Source organism: Lissotriton helveticus, chromosome 2_1 (assembly GCF_964261635.1).
Source record: "Lissotriton helveticus chromosome 2_1, aLisHel1.1, whole genome shotgun sequence".
Classification (NCBI taxonomy): Eukaryota; Metazoa; Chordata; class Amphibia; order Caudata; family Salamandridae; genus Lissotriton; species Lissotriton helveticus.
This window is the reverse complement of record NC_136059.1, coordinates 878420797-878444314: the sequence shown is the minus strand read 5'-3', so window position 1 is coordinate 878444314 and position 23518 is coordinate 878420797. Positions and strand designations below refer to the sequence as shown.

General features: G+C 43.7%; 1 protein-coding gene across 1 annotated transcript in view; it reads left to right on the top strand.

The window, feature by feature from the left end:
• Nucleotides 1-23518, top strand: part of FBN2 (fibrillin 2) — a 1174837-nt gene that overhangs the window by 803910 nt on the left and 347409 nt on the right. Inside the window, exons 14-16 of the mRNA XM_078675609.1 lie at nt 341-463; nt 15164-15286; nt 15984-16136. Coding sequence (XP_078531735.1) covers nt 341-463; nt 15164-15286; nt 15984-16136 — 399 coding nt within the window. The remainder of the gene's footprint in view (nt 1-340; nt 464-15163; nt 15287-15983; nt 16137-23518) is intronic.

Genomic DNA, 23518 nt, shown 5'->3' with positions numbered 1-23518 from the left:
ATGAGTATGTCAGATTTTTCAATCAGTCACTTTAGCTTTTTCACTTGATAAATATCAGCAGGTCATGCAGCACTTGTTTAGTCAGCACCAAAATCTGAATATTATGCTCCAATTTTTAGGACAACACTCATTATTGCCATTATTGATCACACCCGATAAATAATGAACCCGCAAGGAATCGCTATATACTGAATGCGATAAATAGCAATGCATACATGAAAAGCTCATAATTGCGTAATAAGAAGCTTTAACCTGAAGCAATTTTGTGTGCGGTGTCTGAAACTGTTAAAGAATATCAACCTGTAATAATGAACCGTGACATATACTCTTGTTTCTCCAGATCATGATGAATGTGCTACTACCAACATGTGCCTCAATGGAATGTGCATAAATGAAGATGGCAGCTTCAAGTGCATCTGCAAACCAGGGTTTTTACTTGCACAAAATGGACGTTACTGTACTGGTATGTACTATTTTCTGTGTATTACTATCCCTACTAAGAAGGAAGCCTGCAAAAGGAAGATGGAAGGGGCAGAATATTGATGGCCTGTCGAAGAAACAGTGGTGTATCTGTACGCTCAAATATTAATGGACTTTGAAAGCCAAATGTGTACATTTTAGAAATGGACTGGTGTATGACTGCAAAACAAATAGTATACAAGTGTATTGGTTGCCCAAAGACAGATAGATAGATAGATAGATAGATAGATAGATAGATAGATAGATAGATAGATAGATAGATAGATAGATAGATAGATAGATAGATAGATAGATATAACTTTATTGTACGATTAATGAAAATCCTTACATGATAATAGGATTATTAATAGGGAGATAATGCCCAGTTAAATAAAGAATTAAAAAGATAAGAGCTGTTATAAAGAACATAAAGACGTGGCGAATTAAAATTGACATTCTAAAAAGTTACTGAAAAATGGAAAACCCATTCCACCGTATTCTAAGAGGCTCCCCTTCATACTGCTTCAGCAGCTTAATCTTAGTTCACATTAGGGTGGGAATAGATGAGACGCTTCCCTAAACCTGGAGAGTAAGTCCTGGTAGGATAGGATAGGATAAAACTTGTAGAGTGCACTAATACCCATAGGTGTTAAGGCTCTATCGCAGAGAAAAGGGATCAACAGAAGAGAGGTGGCCAGGAAAAGGATGCTAAGATGTAATGAGCCAAGTTTTCAGATGTTTTTTAAAGGCCATAAAAGAGTCTGCATTTGAAATATAGTCAGGTAGGGCGTTCCATAGTTTGGTGGCTGCTACCAAAAAGGAGCAACCACCCCATCTAGTCTTACGAAATCTGGGGATTATACGTATTTTGCAAGAACAGAATCTCAGTTGCCTCCCCAGAATGTACCATTGAAAAAGCAATTTCAAATGGGAGGAGCCCTTATGATGCAAGGCCTTTAAAAAAACAGGTGCAAAGCATTTCTGACAGGAAGCCAATGTAGGGAGCGAATCCCCTACCCAGCAGAGTGCTGCTTGGGATTGTACAGAATGCTGCCGCGTTCTTTACCACCTGCATGTTGTTAAGGGAGGAACTGTTGATGTTCAGATACAGAGCATTGCAGTAATCCTGCTGTGAGGTAACCAGGGCAATGATGACTTACTGGTGCAGTTCTGATGGAATATAAGGGATTACTTCTTTCAGGATCCCCGTGATGTAAAAATACGTGCTGGCAGTGCCACTGATCTGAGCATCAGGGCTATTACCTGCAATCCCATGCACCATGCATGATGCAAGGAATTTATACTGTGCAGAGCGATTGGGCATGGAATATATTCAAGGACCTGGGAGAAGGCAGATAGCGCACCTACAGATTTAATAAATTTCACAAATCGAGCAGCTAGCTGCTCAGAGTCCCCTCTCAGACAGGCTTCCGCGGCTCCTTGGCAGGTCCTAACATTTAAAGTGCGCTATACTGGTCGAAGCCAACATTTCCTTAACAGGAACAAATTGTCGCAGATGCAAAAAAAAATGTATCAATGATTCCTCTCTTTTTGCACAGAAGCGGCATTGTCTGACGGAGTCATCCAGATTCCTTTGTCCGTACCAATAGGATTTTATAGGAATAAATCCAAATCGCAGGACCATTAGCTGTTGTTGTATGCTCATGCTAGGGGGCAGAGAAAGATAAGCGGGAAGGACTCCTGGCTCATACAGTGTTTAGGCCCTGGCCCCGTGTGCCAGTTTCTTCATGTAATGTTCTGTTAATTTACTCCTCGCTTGTTTGGGCACCAATTTGGTGGCCAAGGACACCAGTAGCAGGCCACTTGCCCAAATTTCACTATCCTCCAGGGCGTAATTTAGGTACTTGTGCCAATTTGTCTCCGGATTGTTTATCGCCTCCCAGATTATATTTTTAACAAGTTATGTTTATTAAGGCTGCAGGCTACAAACTGTGCCTTTAACATCCAGTGCTGTGAAAACAACCCAAACGATTGTCGAATTTGGGCATGCGATGTACACAATTAGGGAGTGAGAATACTCTTGCCCAAATAATTTCACCCAAATATAGGGTGCTTGGAAGAAACTTACAGATATGAGTAAACCTCATGAGGCTTTGTGATGGAAAGATCCAATATTGTGGTGATGCCACGAGTCAATATAAATACCGTTCGCTGTAGATATAAGCCGAGACGTTCTGGACACTCATCTGCAACATATGTGTTGTAAAATAATAACAGAAAGAAGGTGAATTGTATCAGCGAGAGCAAATATGTTCAGTTTGAAATATAGTAATGTGCACTGTGACTGATCATCAAGTTGAGTTATTGGTGATTTCAATGTTTTCCTTCTTATATCTTTTGATATTACTGCATTTATTCTTACTTACAGGGGCTTTTTGACAGCCTTTTGCTATTGTGCCATTCACATTGTTCTTCCGCCCTATACAACACACAGCGTGGGGTCAAAGTATCAGCCCACGTCAGCCATTGGCCAGCTCGAGTCGCACCATTCTGCCCTTTGAGAAGGAGCAAAGGGGTTCCATTCAGTGCGAAGGACTAGTATGACAATTTCTGCTTTCTGAGACCAAAATATGTTTTTGCTTGTAGCCAATGTTTTATTCATGTTTTTAGATGTAAGGTCCCCACACCTCCCGCAACAATACCGTTTTACAAAAAACGCGTCAAAAGAAAACAAGCATTGGCAAAGCCCAAGGTTGGACCCAACGGCAGACCTATTTGCTTTGCAGTGATTGTTAATTTAAGAAGCGTACGAGACAATAAAAATTTATAAAAATGTTAACAATTGTATAACGCTGACAAAAGCAACAGGTATTTTCACAAACTCCCAGTAATGCATGCGTGTTTTATGTTTTAAATTGCACTGTTTACAGTACACAGTTGGTGCACTCTTGTAAAACTAAGTGCCAACCAGCTGAGCGCCTGCTGTTGTCTTTTGCCTGACCGCATTAACTGGCATGGTTGGATGAGCAATATCTGCATCACCTTCCTGCTGATTCTGCAAGCTGCCATTTCCCTGAACTCTGGACGCGAAGCAAAAAGGCATCCTGTAAAAAGTGGGAAATTACGAAAGAGTGTTTTTCCCACAGTGAAAAAAAAACTATAGGATGTGATCAAACATGACGAAGCTTGGAAATTGATGACAAATTCAATGTAGTAATATTGATGGGAAATATTATGAAAACAGTGCGGCGACTGTGGGAATGAATGGCTGCCAGGGTAGTAATTTGAAAGCCCTTTTCAAAGGCTTAGGGTCTTAAAAGCAAGGTTCCCACTTCCATGACGCGCTCATCTGCGATTGCACAACCTTTTATGAAGCCTGCGCCATCTGGAACTTTACATCGGTGTTGACTGTTATTCTTTTAAAGCTGCCTCGGGTTTAGAAAAAGTAAATGCAAACATTTGAAAGCAAAGTGGTTGCAGAACAAGTTTTGCTGTGTCGTATATTGTTTTAAGCACCTTTTGTGTCAACGAGATTTATTTTCGTCACACAAGAACAGAACATTGTTTGTAAGTAGCACCCACGGAGGAGCCATAAATAAAGGGTACAGCAAAGTAGCCTCACCGCAGCTTTATTTCACTCGTCGTTCGTGCTTTCTGAACACGTGTAGGCTTTGCTAATTTAATCTGTTTTCTAAGTAAACTACAGTGCAGAGCCGCAGATACGTTTTGTCACAGGCCACCCTTCAGCCATGAGCACTACTCTTACCGCCGGGCGTCTCCCTCATAGTGCAGCAAGTGCAGTGGCACCGGGATCCAGATGTGTGAGTGGCCCACTTCTCTCTCAATAAGTAACTGTTTTTACTACAAAGCTGGCGGGTGGAGGCCCAGTTTCCTAAATTGCATTAGGGTCCACTGCACCCTTTTTGCGCCACTGTTTTAGCAGCCCACATCTCAGTTATTAAACACTTTCATGTATATCCTTCTTAACTCTAGTGTAAGAGGTGGAGAGTAAGGCTCTACAGATACAGCACAGCAAAGTTGCCACTGCCCCAGTGTAGCTTAAGGGATAATGTGTAAAGTTTGTGCCTGACCCAGCATAATACATTAGCCATAAGAATGTCTCCTCCAACCAGGTTTTTTAGGTCTTGCCTAGGCAGCGCTTGCGCTGTCTCTTCGAGACATGCTGTATTCAGGATAACGGCATGAAGGTTTCCCTTCCTGCACAAAAATAATCATCCCCACAAGGCAGGCACCCTTGCACCATGGTGGAAAGGTGCCTGCATTGACGCAAGCCAGCCCATTGTGTGCCGGCGCAGGGGAAAAGGACAAAAATGTGCTGTATCTGATAGATACGGTGCATTTCTGCCCATTTCTATTGCCGTAGGGCAGCGCTGCAGGAAGGCCTGTGGTGCTAACTACAGAAAAACCTCATAAATGAGGCTCATTGTTGGTATTTTAGTGTAGTCCTGTGCACATTTCTGGGTGATTGTCCTTCTTCAGCAGGAAGAAAATACAGGTCATTAGGGTGCTTGTACACCATCAGGTCAGTACCCATACAAAGTGTGCAGGTGCAAGGCTTGTCAGCCTAATCATTCCAGGAGGATCTTTCCCAGTGCTTGGGTATGTGAGATAGCACACTGATGGCATATCAGCAAAGGTCCTCCATTGCATTCTGATAATTCCAGTTACTCACAAGCAAGGAAATGTTCACCACCAGTTAGTTTAGAAGGTGTTGATATTTCTTTGCAATTGTAGACAGTTGTTTCTGGGCGATTGTCCTTCTTTAGTAGGAAGTAGCAGGTCTCTTTAGGGGTGCTTGATACTCTGCTTGTATTTCGTCAGGTCAGTACCACTCCGAATCGCTAATGTGCATCCCAAAGCTCGTCAGCTGAATCACCCCAGAAGGAGTTCTAACAGTACAGTGTGGGAGGGAGAGCATGGCTGTAATCTCGTTTCAAATAACGGGGTAACCCAAAAGACAATCGGACCTGGGTGCAATACAGGAACAAGCATTGAAAATGCAATAGGTCTCGCAATAGAAGAGTTTGACATTTTTCGTTTTGCATATAGATGAGTGGCGTTGCGTGGATGAGTGGCGTTGCGTGGATGAGTGGCGTTGCGTGGGTGAGTGGCGTTGCGTGGGTGAGTGGCGTTGCGTGGGTGAGTGGCGTTGCGTGGGTGAGCGGCGTTGCGTGGATGAGCGGCGTTGCGTGGCTGAGCGGCGTTGCGTGGCTGAGCGGCGTTGCTTGGCTGAGCGGCGTTGCGTGGCTGAGTGGCGTTGCGTGGGTGAGTGGCGTTGCGTGGGTGAGTGGCGTTGCGTGGGTGAGTGGCGTTGCGTGGGTGAGTGGCGTTGCGTGGGTGAGTGGCGTTGCGTGTGTGTGTGGCGTTGCGTGTGTGTGTGGCGTTGCGTGTGTGTGTGGCGTTGCGTGTGTGTGTGGCGTTGCGTGTGTGTGTGGCGTTGCGTGTGTGTGTGGCGTTGCGTGGGTGAGTGGCGTTGCGTGGGTGAGTGGCGTTGCGTGGGTGAGTGGCGTTGCGTGGGTGAGTGGCGTTGCGTGGGTGAGTGGCGTTGCGTGGGTGAGTGGCGTTGCGTGGGTGAGTGGCGTTGCGTGGGTGAGTGGCGTTGCGTGTGTGAGTGGCGTTGCGTGTGTGAGTGGCGTTGCGTGTGTGAGTGGCGTTGCGTGTGTGAGTGGCGTTGCATGTGTGAGTGGCGTTGCATGTGTGAGTGGCGTTGCGTGTGTGTGTGGCGTTGCGTGTGTGTGTGGCGTTGCGTGTGTGAGTGGCGTTGCGTGGGTGAGTGGCGTTGCGTGGGTGAGTGGCGTTGCGTGGGTGAGTGGCGTTGCGTGGGTGAGTGGCGTTGCGTGGGTGAGTGGCGTTGCGTGGGTGAGTGGCGTTGCGTGGGTGAGTGGCGTTGCGTGGGTGAGTGGCGTTGCGTGGTTGAGTGGCGTTGCGTGTGTGAGTGGCGTTGCATGTGTGAGTGGCGTTGCATGTGTGAGTGGCGTTGCATGTGTGAGTGGCGTTGCATGTGTGAGTGGCGTTGCATGTGTGTGTGGCGTTGCGTGTGTGTGTGGCGTTGCGTGTGTGTGTGGCGTTGCGTGTGTGTGTGGCGTTGCGTGTGTGAGTGGCGTTGCGTGTGTGAGTGGCGTTGCGTGTGTGAGTGGCGTTGCGTGTGTGAGTGGCGTTGCGTGGCTGAGTGGCGTTGCGTGGCTGAGTGGCGTTGCGTGGCTGAGTGGCGTTGCGTGGGTGAGTGGCGTTGCGTGGTTGAGTGGCGTTGCGTGTGTGAGTGGCGTTGCGTGGTTGAGTGGCGTTGCATGTGTGAGTGGCGTTGCATGTGTGAGTGGCGTTGCATGTGTGAGTGGCGTTGCATGTGTGTGTGGCGTTGCATGTGTGTGTGGCGTTGCATGTGTGTGTGGCGTTGCGTGTGTGGCGTTGCGTGTGTGAGTGGCGTTGCGTGTGTGAGTGGCGTTGCGTGTGTGAGTGGCGTTGCGTGTGTGAGTGGTGTTGCGTGGGTGAGTGGCGTTGCGTGGGTGAGTGGCGTTGCGTGGGTGAGTGGCGTTGCGTGGGTGAGTGGCGTTGCATGGGTGAGTGGCGTTGCGTGGGTGAGTGAATGGTTAGCTGTTGCTTATGCGACGTATAGCACTTAATACTAAAGTAGGCAGACCTTCTTAGCCTTTGTGAGAATAATAGCAAAATAAAAATAAAAACCAGATCAAGTCAAGGACGCAAACGGCACCATGCTATTGTTTATTTACTCAGATGATTTGCATAAAAATGTAACTTGTGAGCACGTTTCTCTAACTCTCCAATAATCCCATTACTACACTTTGTACAAATGAGATTGGGACTCATCCTTCCGAAGTCGAGAAAAATGTGCAACGCTGTGTTGAAGTTAATTTTTTTAATTAACAAAATGCAAATAATGTGGAGAGATTTCAAGTGATTCAGGAATGGGCGCCCTTGTAAAGAGAAAGTACGGCCGGCCTGGGCAGTGATAGGGGAGGAGGGAGGAGAAATGCGAGTCACGGCAGCAGCAGCCTTTGATGTGCCTGCCGGCCGGCCGTGAATAATTAGGGGGTGAGAAATGCGCTCGGAGGGCTGCCTTTGATGTGGTAATGCGAGGCAGGCAGGCAGGCGGCTGGTGGCATTGTGCACGCGCTTTTTAGGGCTTGCGCAAGCGCAATGACCTAAAAAGCACATGCACTTGAAGGAATCGCCAGTGGAATCGCCAGTGGATAAACACTGGATAAGCCCCTATAGAGCTTCGCCAGCTATGCGCTGAAGCGCATCAGCAGGCGAGCCCTAATAAAGGAATGGTCCGTAACCAATGTCTTGAACAATAACTCAATTACAAAATTGGAAGAAGTCGGTATTGTGTGGAACTACAATACTGATAATTGATATCAAAACCAGGTGTTTAAAGCATCTGTACTTCACTCATAATTTAATTTAATTTAAAGAGTACATGTATTTAACATGACCACAATGGAAAAAGCGCCAAAACAATTACTTCATTGCTTATGCGTAGTTTATTTACACAATTAAAGAGCATGTACGAGGTTGCAGGAAAGCGAAAAGAAGGAAAAGATGGTGAAAAAGAAAGTATAAATCAAAGAAGGATACAAAATTAACAATTGGATATTTCAACAGACTGGAACAACAATCCAGTGAAACAAGGCCTGTCCCATATACATTTTATAAATTTACATGTAAATCTGTAAAGTCATATATCCTGCATAGAATGCCTTTTCATGGATCAATCTGGGGAGGGCGGTACAGGTCTAAAAAGGTGGAGACGTTTCGACTCGACTTGTGCTGTAAGGGTAGTTTGCGACCTCAGCGGCGAGTCTTCTTCTGGACAAGGGAGGGGGGGCAACCTAATCCTGTTGCCAGAGTGGCTACACAGGAAAAATCCAAATTACAGTAGCTGGGGGTTCCAAATCGCCTGATATGCTACTCAGGGGGCATGGTGCGATTCCAACATCATTTAAACGTCACCATGGAGAAATCTATGGTCCGTGGAGCTATGAATGCTCACAGTCTGCTCTCAGATGAAGAAGCAGGAAGTGTTCACCATCAGTTGGTGCAGCCAGTGCCTGCATTCATGTGTATTTATGGACACATGTTTCTGGGTGATTCCCCTTCTTCATCTGGAAGTAGCAGTTCTCTTCAGGGGTGCTTGACATGCATATATTTACTCATTTACCACAATGCAATGGGGAGCTTTTGTTGAGATGACAGCAGTGTGCTAACTCCCCCATAGCCAGGAATATAACTCGCATATAATGAATGCATAGATAACACAAAGTAGGAGCACAGCATTTTTGTTTTGGTCTCTCTTCATTATTTGCAAAGACAATACCTTTCATTTTCCTTGCTGGTCTCTGGAAAGATTGTAATTCTTGATTGAGTGTTGTTTGGAGCTGGCAGTTTTGTCCAGTGAGTTGGGTGCTTACATTGTGCAGATATGGTCCTTACGATATTGGTTTTTCCAGTCCAACGAAAGTTACATGATCCTTTTGATTTCATTTGTGATAACATCTGTTATTTACAATGTATAAGGGTTCAAGTCCTGCTTTTAGTATAGTCATGTGTGCATTTCAAGGTCTAGTCAATCACAAAATGTATCAAGGATCTCGCTAATTAGTCAAATAAAAAACAATCAATGGATTTCCTATTGACTGCATATCATCTATTGCTTGTTTTTGCACTCTTATCCTCTGACCCGTGCCACTGGGAGTTCGACCATTTAATTTATCCTTGGCTGTGCTTCATTTACTTGAGTTCAAGGCCAAGTATGACATTTCCCTCGATTTGCAGATGTGCAGCATCCCATCTAGTCCTTTCAGGTTGGTCCACTTTTTTCTCATTGTGTTGCAGCGATTAAAGGTTTGCTTTATTAAGTTATGATCTCAAGGCTCCCTCTGATATGTGGCTCATTAGTGGTGTCCTGTGCAATAAGTGTTATCTGGTTATGTGGTTCATTGACATGTGCTTTCTTCTGGTTGCTTGTTTGCCCAGTATTTTTCTTTAGTGGTTCTGTGCCTGTGCCTCTTTGTCTTTCTCCCTCCACCGTGCTGCATCATTGTCGTATTGTACATGTTGCTTCCCTTTGGTAATTTTTCTGTTCTGGTTGGTAGGTGGAATTGGTGGTTTGTGTGCACTATCTCTGTCTACCTGTTCCTGAGCATATGACTACAGGGCCTGCGGCCATCCTTGAATGCACCAGCTTCCTCCAGCTCTCTGAAGTTGTACAGTAGAAGGACAGGGTAGTGCTTAGATGGGAGGAGCTCTGCTTAATTAACGGCCTGTCTGTTCTGCTTTCTCTGGCTTCTCTCACTAGTACATCCTTCTAGTGACTCTGGGTTCTCTTTCTGCAATTTGATCTAGCCTTGGGTAGCCAGGCCAATGGTTCAGGCTATTGCTATCATTTGTCTTTTGTTCCTCTTTGGTGGGACATAGTTTGTTGTTTTGTGGGTGCCCCTGCAGTATGGTGTAGATTCTCGCTTTACATTCCAGTATGCTCCCTGACAGTTGTTTTTTTCATGTGCATTGCAGATTAGTGGATCTTGGTCACTTCTTTCTTTCTAGGATTCTGCTTGTTGATTCTGTTTGGATTTCGATCCTGACTGATACTGTGGGCCTACTTTTGTTAAGTGATATGGCCATTCTATTGTTTTGATATCTGGGTATCCTATTCTTTCCTTTTTTCATTCACATGTTTCACAGGGTTGTTCCCTGTTCATGTGGCCACTTGATTTTGTTGATTTGCCCTCATCGGTGATTGTTCTTCTTTTTAGTGGTAGTATTCTTTGCCACTCCTTTGCCAACTGTTCAACTCTGTTGCAGATTCTTTAGGCGGCTCATTGGGCTTGTCTCTCTTTCTAATCATGTGCCTGATATCTTTCCTTTTTGTCCTATCTTGGTTGCCTCCTGCCGTGCTGGGTAATCTGGAAGTGGTGGTCTCTGTGGGCAGGGTACCTGCTGCTCCTTCTGGTCTACTCAATCTGACTTTCTGATTGGTTCCTAGTGCAGACTTGCCTCTTTTACCTTCTATTAGGAACCTTATTTCTTACCTGATGGGCCTTCGTGGCTTTGCTATGGGTATTGATATTGATATTACTGGTGGAACTCGGCTCCTGACTTACGTGGTGGCTTACGTGTTGATTTTTCTAGTGTTTCATGAGTTTACACGAGGCACATTTGTGTGTTGGTCCTCATGGTTGCCGGATGGACACACAGCGTTTCCATTGGATACACACTTTATTATTATTAATATTTGTCCTTTTGTGACATTCTTTTCCTGTCTCGGCTCACATTTATTGTTTGTTAGTTAGCCTTGTAATTTTGCCGTGGGGCGTGGCGCTAGGTTTCTCGGTTTCTGTTCCTAATTCTGGCTCATATCCTTTTGCTTCACTTGTGTGCTATTCTCAAGCTCCACGCTTCTTTTATCACATAGTGCTATATTTCTTCTTTGCATTTACTTCAATGCATACATTTATTGCATTGCCTAGTCATGTCTCTCCCACTTTATCTTTTTCAAGAACTTCTGATTTTTACTTGGATTGTCCGGCATCTGTCATTGGGCTACTTTTGATCTTCTTCTATGTATGATGTTGGTGTTTCTTCCCCCCTCGTCATTGGCATTATGAGGACTCTACTATCTCTCCTTTGCTGTTCCCTTTTGCCTTTAGGGTGTGGCTCTCCTCTGGATTCTGTGATGCTGTGTTCTGAGGGTGAGGTTTCACAGCTGGGTACATCCTCATACTGGACAGACTGGAATGTGGCCACTGAGATTGCCAGTGGCTGAGATTAATTGAAGCATTTCTTCCATCACTTTGTTGTTTGTTGCAGTAGATACCTTAAGTGTGAAGGGTATACCCAGACATGAGTTCTTTTTCCAGTGCTTGAATGCTGCTCATCCAATTGTTATTTGTATCCTTTGATGATGGTCCAGCTCTCCATCGGCAGGTGTTGCATACTGTTATCTCGCTTCTTATGGTATATACATGGTAGTTGCTATGGTTTTCAAATCCTGGTCTAAACAGTTCACTTACATTGGTGTGGATGTGGTTCTTCACCTCAGTGCTGGATGAACAGAGGATTCTTGAGTCCTGGTACATTTAATGATTGTCTCAAAAGTGTGCCTCCCAGGGACAGTGTTTGACCTTTTTTTCTCCTCAGTACAGCTGCCCTTCTCCTGTGATGTCCTTTGGAGTCTGTGCGTGATTTTGCTTTGCCTTTGGGGTTGCTTGGTGGGTTTGATGTTGGCTGTGGTCTTGCTCAGTCTTCCTCAAGTGGTGTTCTGAGCCAGCATAGGGTGTTCTGAGCCAGCATTGGGTGTTCTCATGGCTTCTGGCCAAGTGTGCTTGCAGCAGGTTTGCTTTGCTGTGCACAGTCCCAAGTCAAACTCCATTCACCCCGTCAGTTCACTCTTCCTACTGAACCTCCACTGTAGTGATGTTTGGCACTGCGTTTCAGGTTCAAGTGTGGATGGAGGCTCCCAAGGCGTTCTTTAGAAATGTGATTTTAAGTGTCTTTGCTCTGGCCTTGATTGGATGCTGGGCTGTAACACTTGTGCCATGATTCTCCAGAGCTATACTTCTTCTTCCTGATATTCAAGTTGTAGTTTTTTCTTGGGACCAGGTCCTTCTGATGTAGGTTCTTTCAAGCTTTGTATGGCCAATTTTTCGGGCTCACCTAACACTCAATGCAAGCTCTCTGTTTGTGAAAGACTCATTCTTAACTTACAGCGGGCCTATAGCTTTCCATTGCTTACCATTGGCTGGCTTTATTGTCACTCTTATTTGCTTGATTCGTATCCAGTGACTTCCCTTGGTCCATCTAGTCCAACTTGTGTTTGTCCCTCCCCTGGAGCATAGTCTCTGTATCATCCTTTTGCTTGGCTGACTAGTATCATGTTGCTGTTCACTTTTTAGTTTTTTTGGTTAAACACTCTGTGAGAATGCATGTGGTTTTGAGGGATGTATGACGTTACAACGCATACTTTTACCAGGCCTACCATTACCACGCATTTTTTACAACGCAGGATCCATGACAACGCATACCATTACCACGCATGTATTTACAACGCATATACCTTTACAACGCATACAATTACAACGTAAGTATTGGTAAGTATATAATATTTTTTAATATTTAATTTAATTAAAATTAATATAATGTAATTTAATTTAATTTAATTTATTTAATTTAATTTAATTTAATTTAATTTAATTTAATTTAATTAATTTAATTTAATTTAATCAATTTAATTTAATCAATTTAATTTAAGTTTAATTATATTTAATTTTTACACTGTACCCTTTTACCCAAAAACCCAAAACTGACCCTGAACCCCAAAAATACCCCTTTTACCCAAAAACCCCAAACTGACCCTGAACCCTAAAAATACCCCTTTACCCAAAAACCCAAAACTGACCCTGAACCCTAAAAATACCCCTTTACCCAAAAACTAAAAACTGACCCTGAACCCTAAAAATACCCCTTTACCCAAAAACTGAAAACTGACCCTGAACCCTAAAAATACCCCTTTACCCAAAAACTGAAAACTGACCCTGAACCCTAAAAATACCCCTTTACCCAAAAACTGAAAACTGACCCTGAACCCTAAAAATACCCCTTTACCCAAAAACTGAAAACTGACCCTGAACCCTAAAAATACCCCTTTACCCAAAAACTGAAAACTGACCCTGAACCCTAAAAATACCCCTTTACCCAAAAACCCAAAACTGACCCTGAACCCAAAAAATACCCCTTTACAAAAAAAAACAAATAATATTTTTAATAAAATAATATACTTACCAATACTTACGTTGTAATGGTATGCGTTGTAAAAGTACCTGCGTTGTAAATACATGCGTGGTAATGGTATGCGTTGTAATGGATCCTGCGTTGTAAAAAATGCGTGGTAATGGTAGGTCGTGGTAAAAGTTGCGTTGTAAAGGTTGTATACCGGTTTTGAGTTCTGTCCCCATAATGCCCACTATACACATGCTCCATGTTGCTCGCTCGCTTGTGCGATTACCTCCACCCATGCTTTATAATGCTATCTCCTTGTGTGCTTCTTCCCCTGCAAAACACCACAGTACAATTTTCCATGTTTCTCTCTCCCTCGTGTGCTTCATCCCTGCTAAACAAACCATGCTCTGTGTTGCTGTCTCCTTTGTGTGGTTTTCCTCCAGCAATCGCCTAACCCCTGCCCCTGCATTCTGCGCTGCTCTATCCTTTGTGTCCTGGCCCACACTCCTGTGACCATGGTGCTCCCGCCTTAAGTACTTCTCCCTCCCGTGGAAAACACTCCCCATGCTCTGTCCCTCATGTGTTCCCCCCTGCAATTTCCACCCTTGAGCTCGATGTTGTTCTTCCCTTTGTGTGCCTACACCAAAAAACACCCAAAACTCTTTGCCTCGTGCTCCTCCCCATCCCACAACTTGCACCCCCTGCAATCTGTGTTGCTATCTCGGTCAAGTACTTTCGCATCGGAAAACGCGTCCTGCCTCCATGCTCCATGTTTCTCTCTCACCAGTGGCGGCTGGTGGAATTTGAAACTGTTGAGGCATATGGAGAACAAATCAACGTATGCAGGCTGTAAGGCATTCAAACTCTGACAGTGCTGTGAGGCCAGTTTGATAGAAATATGGCGCTGTTCAAATCACTCTAACACAATATAGAGCACTTGGCGCCATGTATTTGTATAAATAATTAACATTGAAAATGTTCCATGTATTATTCAATTTCTGAGCACTGTGAATAACCCATGTTACCATATCCTTTAGGAATGTTTCTCATTTATCGACCTCTGGAAGATGGAATACTGTCTTAGGCCTGCCATACGTTGATTTGTTCTCCATGTGCCTCACCAGTTTCAAATTCCACCATCCGCCACTGATTCTTTGCTCTGCTCACATTTAATGTTTGATAGTTAGCCTTGTGGTTTTCCTGTGGGGCACGGCCTTCGGTGTCTTGGTTTCTGTCCATGTTCTGGCTCCTATCCATTTTGCTTGACTTGTGTTATTCCCAAGCTTACTTTTCTTTTATCTCATAGTGCTTTAATTAATCTTTGCATTTGCTTCAGTGCATACATTTATTGCACTGCCTAGTGATGTCTCTTTTACTTACTCTTTCTGAAGAACTTTTTTTCTTGGGTTGTCGGGCATCTGTCACTGGGCTACTTTTTATCCTCTTCTGTGTTTAGTGCTGGTGTTTCTTCCCCCTTCATCATTGGGCATTAAGGGGACTCTGCTATCTCTGCTTTGCTGTTCCCTTTTTGCCTCTAGGGCGTGGCTCTACTCTGGATTCTGTGAGGTTGTGTTCTGAGGGTGAGGTTTCATGGCTCGGTACATCCTCATACTGAATAGACTGGAATGTGGCCACATCGCTTTGTTGTTTGCTGCAGTAGACACCTTAAGTGTGAAGGGTATACCCAGACATGGGCCCCCTGCTCACTGTGACATAGGACTAACTGTAGGGTGGTGTCTATTTAGAGTGAGATAGTTACATGTTCCATGGACCATTGCCTATTCCCCAACACATCGGAGCATTTGCAACCATAAAATGCTTAGTACATCTACGTTCGGTTCTAAGTGCTGTGTGAGCCATTTATGCTTAAGGAATTTAATATTAACCAAAGAGAAGCTCAGGAAGGTGAGGTTATCTAAAGCTAAAATCATGTTAAGATTGTACCGGTTTAAATGATCTGTGATATTGTTTTGTTCATCCTAAACAGATATTGATGAATGCCACACTCCCGGGATCTGCATGAACGGACAGTGCATAAACACTGAAGGGTCATTTCGCTGTGACTGCCCACCAGGCCTTGCGATTGGTGTGGATGGCCGTGTTTGTGTAGGTGAGGAATCTCTCTGTACTGCACAGGCTAAAGAGGTCGAAGGTTTTATGTTCCTTAAAAAGTAAAGCACATTTGTCATTTTTTTTATTTCTGAAAAAATCCTAACTACTTTCCTTGTGTTCTGGAGAAGTTGTGCCAACTCTAGTGAAGTCCATTGTACATGAATTGACCAGACTTCCAATAAAACACACGCGCACCTCTCTCCCGTACCATATTAGAAACCCACTGGGAGTCTGGAAGTTCAGGATGGTGTCAGCACATTTTACATGGCCTGCATAACCACATATTGTGAGCCTTTGGATTTTACTTCAAACATTAAGCTTCAAATTAATCAAAAGGAATCAATGTCAATTAATTTCTATAAAATGCCAGCAACGTACTGTGTGGTCCAATATGCAGGGAAAGTAATTGCTTGGAAGGTGACCTCATTAAAAGGCATTTAGGAAACTGTCCTTCTTTGAAGCTTCATATTTTTCTGTGGTTTCCTAATGCACCTTTCCATATGCTGCATGATTCATTTGTCATCAAGATACACTGTGTTTCCAGCCTCTCGACTTCCAGCCCCGCATTATGCTTTGAATAAACATTTTGCACTTTCAACACGTTCCATGTCTCAGACACCAGATAAGCAGCACTCTTGGTAATCCGGCCTCAGGAAAGTAATGCTTCTGTTTCCCTTCACTCCTACCCTTTCTAGACACCCACATGCGCAGCTCTTGCTATGGAGGAATTAAAAAGGGGGTTTGCATCCGCCCTTTCCCTGGGGCTGTGACTAAGTCCGAATGCTGTTGCGCCAGTCCGGATTATGGCTTTGGAGAGCCGTGTTTACCTTGTCCTTCCAGGAACTCAGGTAAATGTTTATATGTATTTGATCATTGAACTGTGATTCCTCTGACTATTTTCTTCTATGTTATGAGCAGTCATTTAATCTAGCTTAAAAAGGTTGATGTTCATTGCATAAATCCTACACCAGGGTCCGTATTATACATTGTGCCCCGGGGGGGGGGGGGGGCGCAATGTGTGTGCGCGCCCGTTTTTTTGCACACCCGGGGCACAATGGTTTTGCAGAACTTCGCAGGGCCGTTTCTACCATTAGGCCAGACTAGGCAGCCACCTAGGGCGGCAAAAGGGGGAGGGCGGCAAAAGGGGGAAATAATTTTTCATATAATCTATAATAATCAGGACTGTTAATCATTCATAGCGCGAACGCGCTACTTGTGACGGCCCTGCTTCTTGTTGCTGGCATGCCCCCAGAGAGACTGGACCAATGAAATTACGAGGGGCAGACCTGTCACCTTTCGATTAGCCTCTTGGCGCACAGCAGACTCGGAGTGCTGTGAAGCTGAGAGGAGGAGTCAAGAGCATCAAGGCAAGGACTTGTTGGCCGATCCTGCAGCCTGCTTCTGTTGCACGTGGTGTGAGAGACTTTAGGTGCCAGACGGTGTATTAGGGACATGGTAGGATTCATTTAGTGGTCGAAATAATGTCTACTTTTCCTTCTCTGATGCTCTCAGTCGTCCGTCTCTCTTCCTCTTTCTCTTATTCCCTCTGTTTCTCTCTCGCTGCTCCTCACTGTGTGTGAGGGAGGTGCACGCGTTGTAAATATTAACGAGCGAGGCCTTTCTTGGTGCACTTTCTTGACATGGAATCTGTAGTGAGACGTGCAAAGGCTACAGCCGTTCTCTGCTCGCTCCCTATCTCTACAGCAATTGTCGTGAAATGCTACCCTTGTATGTCGAGGTGCCGGCCCTGTCTTTACACCAACGGGATAAGGGCAAAAAGGAAAGTTGAACAGTTGTTTCATTTCACGTCTCTTCCACCCCTGCAAGGAGGTCTGTCTGTACCCCATGGCTCTCACAATCCTGGCCTAAAGGCTGTGTAAAGAACGGCAGGAGCATGTCTTGGGCAGGTGGGCGGGGGTGCCAAAATCGCATCTGCAGTCTGATCTAAATGTGAGAAGATAGGTGCGAACATGTGAGGCGATTAGCTGTTGTAACGTCACATTTTTTAAGCTTAAGAGGCTGTGGTGGCATCAGGCTGGTCAGGCCGGGAGTAGTCAGTGTCTAAAATCACTTTGCATTCACCAGGGTACAGCCCTGTAGGTTTTTTTCCTTCCGCTGGGAGTGGGGTGGGGATGCCCTCTTCAAAGAGAAAGGGAAAATGTCCTGTGAGGGAGTTGAAAGGAAACCGGGATGGGGCATCATCTCCTCACCCACTCTCACTCCGACTGTCTGGAGTTTAAGGACTGATATGCAATGCCAACAGCCCCAGTCATGTGGGTGTCCCTGAACGGTTCCCAGCGGCGGCACCTCCTTCAGACCAAAATGGACCCAGCTCTCATCCATCTACCCTCCTAACTGCCCCTTTCTGTGGAGCGGGTTGCTGTCTATCTGGTCCTCCCAGCGGGAACAAACAGATAGGGGCTGTCATGGCCCAGGAGGTTAAAACACACACACAGCCGGACTCTGCTTCCAAGAGTAGTTGAGACACTGCCTCGTCCCTTCTTCCGTGCTCTGGGGTCCGTAGGAGGAGCGAGGTTGATCAGACCTTACACCATAGGAAGCAACCATTCTGCATCTGTGTAGCCAATCAGGAGCGGGGGTGCTTTTAAAAAACTTTCTGCAATATAAGCAAGACTTTCCTGTTCAAAGCTTGTTTAAGACATTTCTGCTGTCAATCAAACCGAGGGATGTTATGGGAATCAATGTTCTTCTAATACGGCTATAGGTGCAGTAGGCAGCCAGATGCAGACGTGTGACACACACCTGTGGTTTGTTTGCTTGTGTAGTTGTTTAGGCCTTCAGTGGCTTCTGGGGTTGGCGTGTGAGGGTAGGTAGGGGTTATATTACTCTTGTGAATAATTAGTAGTACAAGGGAGGGGGCGGCATTTTTCAAATCTCACCTAGGGCAGCATAACACCGAGAAACGGGCTGCAGACACTTGTGCGTCCCGTTCTGTGATAGAGATAGTGTTGGGGCACATTTTGCGCCAGGGCTTTCATTAGAGGGCGTTCCCTCATTTGAATAAGGGCGTGTCCCTATTCATTTTGCCTCTATGACATGTCATTTTGCCTCTTTCACCACGCTGCATTACCGACATTTAAGAGGTGCACCGAAAGTGTGCCACAAATAGATGGTCTACCATTTCTACCTCTGGGAGGTAGAAATGGGTCCCAGCGACATCTCAGACATCCCACTGCAGGCGGGTGCAGTCACTCTGTGCACCCACTTGCAAGGGGATCTCTAATTCCCCTTAAAAGTGCAGGTGGGTTGCTGCCTGCAGAATGAAACAATGAGCAGCTTTTAAACAGCTGCTCTGTATTTCTCTTGAATGTATTGCCCTGGAGGCAGCACAGGTTTGTGGCTGCCCTGGGGCAGCGCATTTTTTCTAATACATGTGTTTCCTTGCTTGCGCTGGGTGCGGCTTTTGTAAAGTGTGCCGTGGCACACAAACAAAAGTGCGCCGTATTGGTAATATGGTCCCAGATGGAGACTCTCATGTGGGAGGGTGATGTGTGACAGTCACAGACCTATAAGCACAGATCTGCCTCTTCCACACACTAGGCCGCACATTATGCACAAATTTAGCACACAGGGCCAATGCACGTGTGCAATTGTTATGGCAAATTCCTTTTTTAATTTGAGCAAATTGTGCATTTTTCAATATACTGCCATGATGACAGGGAAACATGTTTGTGAACCAAGCACTAAATTTAGAGAAGAGGAGGTTCTTGAGGTCGGTTTTAAAGTCAAGTAGTAAACGAGTGAGCATCCTAGTTGAGGGCTAACGGCAGTGACGGCTGGTGACTTTTAAAAGTGGTGTGACATAAAGGTTGTTTGCGACTTTGACAGAGCAAGTGAGCCCAAGTGACCCAAAGCGGGTTCGTGGGGAAGAGTTTCCTTTTTCCCCCATGAACATTTTAAGATATAGAGTGCAAAATTCATATTAAAGCATTTTGGATAATAATTTGAATAAATGGTATAGGTTTAAATAGAGAATTTTCCACAAAAAGTAAGTTTCCAGCTCTTGGGTTCTCATGAATCTGATGACATGACAATCTTAAATGATTTTCCATGGGGCAAAATTAGTGCATATATATTTTGCACTATTTTGACTGCTAATGTAGTATAAAAAAAAGTAGCGAACTGATTTGTTTTCAAACTTGTCTCCCTTCAATTAAGTAGAGCAAAATTAATTTGTTGAAAAATAGTGCAGACCAAAGCTTTTTTTACGCACCAGCACAAACGTTTATATAATATGGCTGATGTGTAGACTGCAGCTAAATCGGTTTGTGCCATACCTTTTACACAAGAAGAAAAGATCATGCAAACTATTTCTGCCTCATAGCACCAATGATTAACTTTAGAAAAAATGTCACACTGTAATTTGTGACAACTCTACTAATCAAATGTAGGAAACCTTCATATATATATATATATATATATATATATATATATATATATATATATATATATAAATGAATATATATATATATATATATATTCACTGAAAAAACCATAGGTTATAGACCATATATAGTTAGGAATTAGCATTTAGAAAACCTTATTTTACTCACACAAAACCATTGAAATTCCATATATAGTTAGTTGCACTAACTATATATCGCGCACCCGCAATCCACTGCTGATCATGTCACATATTACATCATTCATGACATGGTCAGTGACATCACTGATGACATCACTGATGACATCTCAAATGACATCACTGATGACATCACTGATGACTACATCCAGTGACTGTATGTTTCTGTAAAGTTAAAATATGTCTTACATATTGAAGAATGAGTGGATGTATAAGTGTCTGGATGAAGGATTTAGTAGGTGCGTGACTGACTGTATGAGTGAGTGATTAAATGTGTCTCACTGAATGCATGGGTTAGTGACTAAACTGTCTTAATTTGTGCATCATTATGTCTGTTGTTCTGTAAACTGCTGCATGTGTTGATCATTAGCTATACGAGAGGCTATATGTGTTATTAATTGGTTGCCCAAGTATTTCTATGGGAGATTGAGTTTGTGTGGGGGTGGCTGGAAGGTGTGTGACTCTATGCATAGATGTGTGAGCAGTTTATTCACTAGGTGTATGAGTTCAAGAGTGCATGTGGAAACAGCTACATAGGCAGTTGACTGTGTGCATGAGTGTATTGATGAGTGAATGGATATCTCAATGCTACATGTCATAGTAAGTACATATGTAAAACACAGTACATTTGAGAGTTGGCATATATAAATAACTGTGCATGAGAGCCACTGAATGAGTGAGTGGTTGTATCGATCATTGTGAACTTGTATCAGGGATTGTATAAGAGAGTAAATATGTTTTAGTATATGTTTCAATAAGTAAGGTGTGTTTAACTGTATAGTTGAAGAAATGGAGGTGAGATGGTTTCTTTGCATGACTGACTGGGTGTGTGAGTAACTCCATGGATGAGTGGCAGTGTGTGAGTGTCTGTATACACTGAGTGTATCTAAGGTTATATCAGAGTCTGAAGAGGTTTATCGTATTAGCACAAGAATGATGTCAAATGAGATGTCATCAGTGATGTCATCAGTGATGTCATTTGAGATGTCATCAGTGATGTCATCAGTGATGTCACTGACCATGTCATGAATGATGTAATATGTGACATGATCAGCAGTGGATTGCGGGTGCGCGATATATAGTTAGTGCAACTAACTATATATGGAATTTCAATGGTTTTGTGTGAGTAAAATAAGGTTTTCTAAATGCTAATTCCTAACTATATATGGTCTATAACCTATGGTTTTTTCAGTGAATTTTCAAGGTTTTGTAAATGCTAATTCCTAACTATATATGGTCTATAACCTATGGTTTTTTCTGTGAATTTCATTGGTTTTTTAACAGCTAATATCTGTAGCTGTAAAATGTATTCTTCTTTAAATCCAAAAATATATTTTATATGTTTATGAATAATTTTTTTTTTAAATATTTTTTTTTCTTCGTTCCCGCTTCGCGAATCGGGAAGCTTCCCGTTAGCTGACCTTGATGCCGCGAAATAGACCGCGAGCCGGTAAACGTTTCTTTACCGCAAGTGCCGCGTTAGAAAACAACATCGTGACGCCTCCCGTCCGCATGACGTTTCACGTTCTCGCGTGATACGTCATATGACGTGCTACGTTAGCGAACTGGTACGCGAAGCGAGTCGCAAAGCGCAGGTTTCTGGAAGCAAACCGGGAGGCCCTGCAAAGCGCTTAACGTAAACACAGCAAGTCATGTGACTTGGTAATAACACTTTTCATTGGTTCATTTCACTTTTGGTTTCCTAATGATGTAAGACTAGGTCATATAATCTAAAATGAACACTTTTGATTGGTTGAGAACTCTTGTTTTTCCCAAATGATGAAAATCCCTCCTTCTTTCCTCACTCTGACTTTCATCATTGTGAGAGAAAGACCCTTTGTGATCACTGAGCAATGGCTTCTTTAGTAGCTTCAGCTGGTGCTTCCCCACCACCTCCACCACATCCAAGGAAGAGTGGACCACCTGCTCAAGTTATAATTCAACAAGAAGACGAAGAAGAGGAACAGGACGACGAGCACGAAGAGAGGCAGTTTTTGCCTGAGCAGCCCAAGACGTCTCACCGGAAAGAAAACTTCATTTGGCAATTTTTTAAAATTCCCAAAGGTCAGAAAAAAGTAAATGCAAGATACGTAACTTGCCTTATATGTCAAGATAGACTGTCCAGAGGAACCGAGAAAAAATACAGTTTCGGAAACTACACAATGCATCGCCATATGACTAGGTGGCATCCTAACAACTACAGTGCTGCACAGTTTCGGAACGACCTAGATAATCTCCCTATTATGGCCAGAAGATCTGTTGTACCGGAAGTAACGGGACCAGAGGGCAGGGAGAGGGTGCCAAATATACAAATGAGATTTGGTGAAGTAAAACACACCTGCGTATATTGCGATGGATTCATTTGCTACGGAGAAAGAAGCATCACTCTGATCAACAGAGCTATTGACTATCATATGCAAGTTTGTACGAAACGCCCAAAATAATAAATACTTCTTTTTTTGTTTTGTTGCTCCTGTTGAGCCCTTTACAATGAATCGTTTTCATTGCCCCCTCCAAGAAAAACCCAAAAGAATATAAAACTGTTCAGAAAAATTCAAAAACAGTAAAAAAATGTTCCGAAAAAAAAAAAAATATATATAAAACAACAAAAACAATTAAAAAAAAAGTTATTTTCAGAACTACCTCCCCGTTATTAAAAAATTGGTACAATATTTGGAACTGTGCCAACCTCTATTTCTCTTAGTTCGCTTCCCAGTTCGCTCGCCGGTACGCGAACCGAAAGCGAACCAAAAACAGTAAGTATAAGAGAAGGAAACAGACACTTATGTTAAAAGAAAGACAGCTATAGGGGAGTAAACTAGAGATACTATTACCCGTAATCCACTGCTGATGATGTCACATATTACATCATTCATGACATGCTCAGTGACATCATCAGCAGAGGATTGCGGGTTTTTTGGCAACGTGCCTTATCCACGGTTTAATAACGCTGCCTTTTGCTTTATATAAGTTTTCAAATTGTATGAAATATATACCAATAGGTCGTTATGAACCTTTAGGTAGTGCTTTTCTTCATGAGGTCTGGTCGCTTCCATACACATACAGATGTTTCAAAGATGATCAAGAAGTTTATCTGAATGGAGAGGAATGCACTGAGACGCCAGATCATTCACTAATGTGTAGGCACATACAGTTACACGGTTCATGCAACAAACACCGACCAAATATGGCTTGCGTGTTGCAAAGCACGCCAGTTCCTGCTATCATCCCCACGTTCAAGTTGTTGGAAAATGGTAGTTATTTGATGCTCAATAATGAAGATTGTTCTGAGTTAATTAAAAGTATTCCTTTTATCGTAACAGTAAGTGAACGGGTTATTTGCTGCAGAAATGTTCTATTTCCTCCCACACATGATCATAGGGAGTTTTCAATCTGGCCACAAATACCAACCTTGGGACAGATTTCAACGGCATGGCAAGAATAAGAGCTCTTTTGTCTCAGAGAGAGGTGGCCTTGAGTTCGGCCCGTGAAACTTTCGTGCTTCACATAGCGAACACCCGTACAGAGGTGCACACCCTTTTCAATTCAGATTTGCCTTTCAATTTCAGCAAGATGGTTCCGACTATCTTTAACGCATCCTCCACAAAGACCCTGGCGCACTTTTTT